Below are 7606 nucleotides of genomic sequence, written 5' to 3'. Positions count from 1 at the left end.
AATAAAATTACCAAAATTATCTTGAGAAAGTTAGGGAATAAACCCCGAGAAAAATCCCACCCGTTGTGCAGATTGGATTTTGTACAGAATCGATGTAGGCGAGCTCTGTAACAGAGCCATCGCCTCAGAAATAAATCTCTTTTCTTCTTTGGCTGTGATGGAGAGAAAGAAGTTTAACATTTGTCCTGGGAAGGGAAGACACCAATTTGCTAACTTAACCGAGAAAGAGTAGAAAACAAAGTTCAATGGGGTTTGTGTGCCCTCTTCTGGGGACAGAGAAAATAATTTTCTGGAACTGAGATTTAAATTTGTGTGTGTGTGTGTGTGTGTGTGTGTGTGTGAGAATTTTTTTTGGCTTGCTAACAAAGAATAAAGGGAGACCGATATGATCATTTCAAACTTATTTGTTCTCATCATTTAGCCATACCCTTCTGAGATTCGAACCTGGGCCGACTGCGTCTTAAGCAGTTGTTTTAACCCCTAGGCCATATATGTCTCCGTGGTCCTGTGGCCGGCGTGACTAGATGCCAAAGGCGCACGGAACGCTCTTACCTTCCCACCACAGTGGTCCCTATTTTTCTACTTGCATTTTTACGTGCTTTCAAACTGCTAGGTTGGCAGAAGCTGGGATGAGTAACAGGTGCTCACTCTGTTACGCGGCACTCGGGATTTGACCCGCCAAACTGCCAACCTTCTGATCGACAAGCTCAGCGTCCTAACCCACTGAGCCACTGCGTCCCTATATATATATATATATATATATATATATATATATATATATATATATATATATATATATATATATATATATAAAATCAAATTGGCATACATTGAAAAAGGGAGAGAGAAAGAGAGACATTGAGCAACACAAACTTCATTGGGTTGTTTGAAAGAAAAAAGCTTGAGGGCTGATAGGTTTTTGAAGAGAAGCCCAAATCACCTCTCTCTGCTGTGTAATCTCTTTAACTTGCCTAATAAAAGAGTGAGAAGGGACCTTGGAGGTCCTCTAGTCCAACCTCCTGCTCAAGAAGATGATCCTGTACCATTTCATAGAAATGATTGTCCCATGTCTTCTTAACAACTGCCCGTGAGGTTATTTTTTTAAAAGAGGTTTAATAACTGAATTTTAGTAATTTGAGATTAAAAATTGAGGTTTAATAACTGGAGGTAATCCAGATTGGAGGGAAAGAAGGACCACGTTAGTACATTGAAATAATAATAAAAAAGCAACAAGTATCACCTGGCATTTAACAAAGTAAAAGAACACGGAAGGATTACACAGATAGTCTTTGACTTATAACTACAACTGGGACCAGAATTGCTTTTATAATAATAATAATAAAAAAGTTGGAAGGTACCTTGGAGGTCATCTAGTCCAACCCCCTGCTCAGGCAGGAAACCCTATACCATTTTAGACAAATGGCTGTCCTTTCCCTTCTTAAAAACTTCCAGTGTTGGAGCGTTCGCCACTTTGTCAGACAAGACAGTTGTTAAAAGAGCTGCACCCGCTTTTACAACCTTTTTCTTTGCCATGGTCGTTAACTGAATCACTAGTCATTAAGTGAATTGTGCAGTCAGTAAGAGAATGTGGCTTTCCAGAAATGGCTGACAAGGTCATCGATGGTGATCATTTGTGCCCAGGATGCTGCAGTTGTTACAAATATATTGCCACTTGCCGAATGCCCAAACTTGGATTATATGACCGTGGGAAGGCTGCGGTGGTGAAACTGCGAGGACAGGGTTGTAAACTACTTTTTCAGTGTAATTGTAACCTTCAAATGGTCACTAAATGAATCGTTGTAAGTCAAGGACTACCTGTACATAATAGGGGACATCAGACAACCTTGGGCACGAGGGGGCTCAATCAAGAGCCCCAAACCATTTTTTTCAATTATAGGGTCCATAAAGTTTAAATATGAAATGATAGTCCAAGGAAACAGCCTTTCTGATTTTGTCATTCTACAGTTACGTTTATCCATCCCAAATGTTCTGCGTAGAACAGGGGTCTTCAAACGTAGCCCTTTTAGGATCTGTGGACTTCAACTCCCAGAATTCCTCAGCCAGGCACGCTGGCTGAGGAATTCTGGGAGTTGAAGTCCACAAGTCAGAAAAGGGCCACGTTTGAAGACCCCTGGCATAGAATCATCTCCTCCTCCTCCTCCTCCTCCTCCTCCTCCTCCTCCTCCTCCTCCTCTCATTCTTCTTCTTCTTCTTCTTCTTCTTCTTCTTCTTCTTCTTCTTCTTCTTCTTCTTCTTTCTTCTTCTTCTTCCTTCTTCTTCTTCTTTTGAAAAAAAAACCAAGCATCTTCCAAATTCCGCCTACAGCATCCAAGGTTCTCCAGGAAATAAGGCAATTTGGAGAAAAGGCTATTCCTGTCCGGTAATCAATCTGACCCAAAGGTGCTTTTTTTTTCCAAAAGGCAACTGGACTTTCTTAGTTTCTTCCTGGAAGACATTCCGCTTCTCATCCAAGAAGCTTCTTCAGTTGAAGCACGCGGCTTCTTGGAACGAAAGAAGCTTCTTGTATGAGAAGCGAAACGTCTTCACAAGGAAAAAAAACAAAACCAAACAGACAGTCCAGTGGCTTGTTTTTTTTTAAAGCACCTTTGGGACAACCATGACCTGGAGGACTGAGAATCTCGGCAGACTCAGTCCATACTGCCCTTACGAGCGCTTCCCCAGGGATCCGTATTCTCATAAAATTCCACCATTGTCCTCCTGGCTTCCTTGGCTATCCGCTGGAACCGGCAGATGTAGAAAACCACAAGGAGGAGCAAGATGGCCTGCACCAGGATGAAGACGAAGAGGCAGATCTGGGCCAGCAGAGCCACACCGCAGTACCAGGACTGGCAGGTAGAGAGGATCTCGTCTTCGGACAGGTAGGTGATAATCCGACCTTGAAGGTGGGCAGGGCTCGAACACACCACGTCGCGATACAGAGTGCGGTTCTCTTGCCACTGCAGCCAGGAGCGGAGGTAGAGGATGTGGCAGGTACATTCCCAAGGATTGCCCCGCAGGTAGACAGCCTGCAGGTGGTGCAGGTTGTCAAAGAGACCTTTGGGATGAAGGTCAGGTAGTTGTTGTTGAGGTAGAGCTTGGCCGTTGAGGTTGAAAAGGAGAGGGGGATCATGTCGTCGGTGAGGTCGGTGGACATGCAGTCAATGATGTTGGCGGCACAACGGCAAGGGTGGGGACAATCTGGGCTGGCAAGAGGCAGCAGGCTGAGGGTGAAGAAGAAGCTGATGAGACTCATCTTCTACTCTGAAAGAGACAGAAATTATTAACTAGAGCCCAGGTAGTGTAGAGTAGAGTAGAGTAGAGTAGAGTAGAGTAGAGTAGAGTAGAGTAGAGTAGAGTAGAGTAGAGTAGAGTAGAGTAGAGTAGAGTAGAAGAGTAGAATATGGACTGGACTGGACTAGACTAGACTAGATCTAGAATATAGGATGGGATGGGATGAATAGAATAGAATAGAATAGAATAGAATAGAATAGAATAGAATAGAATAGAATAGAATAGAATAGAATAGAATAGAATAGAATAGAATAGAATTAATAATGGAATGGAACAGAACAGAATAGGATAGAATAGAATAGAAGCTGGAAGGGACCTTGGAGGTCTTCTAGTCCAGCTCTCTGTGCAAGCAGGAGAACCTAGACTGTCTCAGAGAAGTGACTGTCCAGTCTCTTCTTAAAAATCTCCAGCGATGGAGCGCCCACGATTTCTGGTGGCAAAGCTGTTCCACTGGTTGATTGTCCCCACTGTCAGGAAGTTTCTCCTTAATTCTAGTTTGCTTCCCTCTTTGATCAGTTGCCACCCATATAACTGAAAGAGAACCAGCTGAGGACTTACCTCTCTGTCTGGAGCGTCTCTCTGGAATGAGACATGAAGGACAACTGACTGGTAGAGCAAACATCAGCAGAAATAGAGTTGATAGCCTCCATGTGTGTTCCAGAAAGATAACAAGAACACTTCTCCTTAGTCATTCTCTGGAAGTCCTTGGAAGTTGGCCTCTGTCGGGGACTTTATTTTTAAACTGGCATCTCTTGAGTATCACATCTGGAAAAGGCTCAAATGCAAGCAAAGTTGTAACAAAGCCCATTGATGGGAGTCCAGGAATTGTCTAATGTCTTGGTGATTCACTTCACGGCTGAATTAATTTAACAACTTCCCAAGTACAGGCCGGACGTTGGCCCATAAAACAACCCAATGAGTTGCCTCGGATGAGGCATCCCCAAAAGATGCTAACCGGGCTAAACTAACCAGGTTTAATGGGTTCTGGAAATGGGGTGACGGTTCTATCATTGTCATGAGCTTACTTAATTTACTTAATGCAATTCTGCAAATATGGAGGAGAAAATCCCACTGTAACTCAGGTGGAAATGTAAGAATCCTGGGGTTTACTCCTATGCCCATGGACCCCAACGATTTCCATAATGTCTTTGCTTGCAGACTGTCTCCAACACGGCTTATTATCACGCCCAGCTATTATAATAATAAAGTGGGAAGGCACCTTGGAGGACATCTAGTCCAACCCCCTGCTCAGGCAGGAAACCCTATACCATTTCAGACAAATGGCTGTCCAGTCTCTTCTTAGAAACGTCCAGTGTTGGAGCATTCACAACTTCTGGAGGCAGGTTGTTCCACTGACTAAATGTTCTCACTGTCAGGAAGTTTCTCCTTAGTTCCAGGCTGCTTCTCTCTTTGGTTAGTTCCGTTGCTCCGTGTCCTGCCTTCAGGTGCTTTGGAGAATAGCTTGACTCCCTCTTCTTTGTGGCAGCCCCTGAGATATTGGAACACTGCTATCATGTCACCCCTCACCCTTCTCTTTGTTAAACTATACATACCCAATTCCAGCAACCGTTCCCTATATGTTTTAGCCTCCATTGCCCTGATCATCTTTGTCGCTCTTCTCTGTACTCTTTCTAGAGTCTCCACATCTTTTTTACATCGTAGTGACCAAAACTGGATGCAGTATTCCAAGTGTGGCTTTACCAAGGCATTGTAAAGTGGTATTAGTACTTCACGTGATCTTGATTCTATCCCTCTGTTAATGCAGCCTACCACTAGCTATATTCAGCTATTGTAGTTTGCAAGCCATGTTTACGATGTGTGATTGCAACCCAATTTGGTGACTGGTCCAACCATTTTTAAATGGTGGTTCCCTATGATGAACAAACCCTAGTAATGAATCGAGGCAGCTCAAAAAGGTCTAAAATGGTGCTTCAAATGGTAACCAAACGTTAGCTTATCTTGCAGATAATCAAAGGCCCCAGGATGGATGGATAGAAAATATCAGAGCAACAGGTAAATTGGGCAGAAGAAGGGTGGAAAAAAGTCTGATTTTGAGCAATCATCAATCAACCTGATACAGCGTTTAGGTTAGTAACTGTGTCAAAATGAGTTGCAACGAACAGGCAGTGTGGCGTCGTGGTGAAAGTCTTGGATGAGGAGTAAGGTTCAAGTCTACCATTAGATCCAGAGATGACGCTTTTTCAAGAGGCAACTGGACTTCCTTGGTTTTCTCTGAAGACGTTTCCTTTCTTATCCAAGAAGTTTCTTCAGCTCGGACCGGAAGGCAGGGACTGGAAGGATTTATTTTCCTTCCTCCAAGTGGCCCCGACGACTCTCTAAAAGAAGGCAAATGACCAGCTGTCTGCAAGGAATATAAATCCTCCCGTTCCTCACCGTCCAGTCAGAGCTGAAGAAGCTTCTGGGATGAGAAGTGAAATGTCTTCAATGGAAAAACAAAGAAGCCCAGTTGCCTCCTGGGGGGGGAAGCACCTTTGGGACAACCACGAGCTGGACGACTGAGAACCTCCATCGTCTTTTGATCTTTTGAGCCAGTCCTTCACTCTCAAAGTCCCAAAGCCAGGATGGTCCACGGCTGAAGATTCTGGAGGAGGAGTGGGGAGACCATAAAGTTTCCCTGGGAGATATGGAGGCAGTTCCTCTTTCTCAGCCCCTAGAAAACTGCCAAGGTCCCTTCAAACTCTTTTATTCCGCTCCGTTAAATAAATTCTAGAGACACTCCCGCCGTGGTGAAATGGCCTCTCCTTCAACGATCAACTTCAAGCCGCAAAGAAGGACAAATTCGCAATGCGTTGCCACCAGATGGGGGGAAACGTTCTGGCCGCAACCGCCAAGCCTTTCCTCGGTTAAGACACCCAGGAACCAACAGCCCAGATTAAACTCTGCCCTGAAGGAAGGGCAATAATAATAATAATAATAATAATAATAATGGCCGCGTCTTGTGATAAAACACGCCGTGAAAAGGACAAGTGGCACCTTGGGTGAGATTTGAAAGTCTCAGAAGCAAACGGAATAGAGGGAGTTCTCAAGTTACGTCCCTAATGGAGCCTGACTGTCACCTACGTCAACGGCACAATCTTTTTTTTTTCAAGTGGTCATTAAGCAACCTTAACGGTCGTAAAGTGAACGCCAGGGTCATTAAGCAAAACCAACGGTCCACTATGGATGTGGTTGGGAAGACAAGCAGAAGTGAAGGCCAAAGTGTTGTAAAATGTGGTCGGGTGACCGAAGGGAGGGAGGAACTTCAAATCCAGGTTGTAAGTTCCCCCCACACACACACTCAGAACTTTGAATGGTTGCTAAGCAACCGGTCCAATTCGGGGCCTACTTGTAAACCCCAAGCTCCTCAGCCTGAAACTTTTCAAACCAATGACAATTCTATCCCCTAAATAAAAGAATGGGGCACCAACAGGAATAGACCAAGGATCCCCGCTCCTTTTTTCTCCTTCTGCTTTGCTGGCTTTTTCTCACAACTGCATTTTGAAGGCGACATTATTATTATTATTTCTTTTTTTTAAAAAAAAATCACACTAACCTATAAGAGATCCTCAAAAACCGGGTTTTTGGATGCGGATCAACGATAGAAACACGTTTCTGCTTTTTTTTTTTCGTTTACTTCTTTTGATCAGTCTGGGTAGTAGCAAACATTATATTAATATTCAATGATCGTCATCATTTTAATAAAACGGATATATTTAAAAGGTCTTCGGATCACGATGACGAAATATCCCACCAAATATTTACAAAAGATGGAACGATGCACCAAGGAAAGCCGAACGCAACGCCAGAGCCGGAGCGACAAAAGGCAGAATCAGCATTTGGAAAAAGGGACCCAGGGGGTGGGTGGGTGGGGAGCAGCCCAGAAGAAAAAAAATCCCACGGCACGAAGAATATTTCCCCACAAACACACTTTCTTTCTAGGAAAATAAATAAATAAAGGCATGCAAAGTGGGGGCCAGAAAAAAAACCAGCACGGATGTTGGAGCACGGAGGTCTGATCACCGATCCTGGGTGCAAGTCAGCACATAAGGACAGGCTTCATACACTCCCCTTGAAAGTGTGATGTAGCTAGGGACACACACACACCACACACACACAAACACTAATGCTGTTTTTGTACAATTTGGATTTCAACCAGTGTTTCTTCAACCTTGGTGGCTTGGAGAGGGGTGGACTTCAACTCCCAGAATTCGTCAGCCAGCCTTCTAAACCAAATTACCTTTGGGAATGAAATCAAATTTGGGTGGTTGTTGTTGTTTTTCAGTCTCCAAATAAGAAAGAAAAAAAAACCCAACAT

General features: G+C 43.9%; 2 protein-coding genes across 3 annotated transcripts in view; both read right to left on the bottom strand.

Annotated features, from left to right (window-relative positions):
* Positions 1-2648: 2648 nt before the first annotated feature.
* Positions 2649-3253, bottom strand: GP1BB (glycoprotein Ib platelet subunit beta; the record flags this gene model as incomplete). The annotated part of the gene is made up of 2 exons (XM_083373411.1): positions 2649-2957; positions 3056-3253. 2 exons carry the CDS (start codon positions 3251-3253, stop codon positions 2649-2651), a joined length of 507 nt encoding a protein of 168 aa, XP_083229537.1.
* SEPTIN5 (septin 5) overlaps positions 2929-7606 on the bottom strand; it is a 42030-nt gene continuing 37352 nt past the window's right edge. The window contains exons 12-13 of one of the 2 annotated variants that reach the window (XR_014493734.1): positions 3850-6939; positions 2929-3221 (exon numbers count right to left, since the gene is read on the bottom strand). The gene's annotated coding sequence lies outside the window, so the exon portion shown is untranslated. The remainder of the gene's footprint in view (positions 3222-3849; positions 6940-7606) is intronic. The other variant, XR_014493735.1, reaches the window with a different exon arrangement.

The sequence above is a fragment of the Vipera ursinii genome (assembly GCF_947247035.1).
Source record: "Vipera ursinii genome assembly, chromosome: 14".
In the NCBI taxonomy this organism is placed as follows: Eukaryota; Metazoa; Chordata; class Lepidosauria; order Squamata; family Viperidae; genus Vipera; species Vipera ursinii.
Note: the sequence above shows the minus strand (reverse complement) of the source record. Positions and strands in the feature narration are given on the sequence as shown.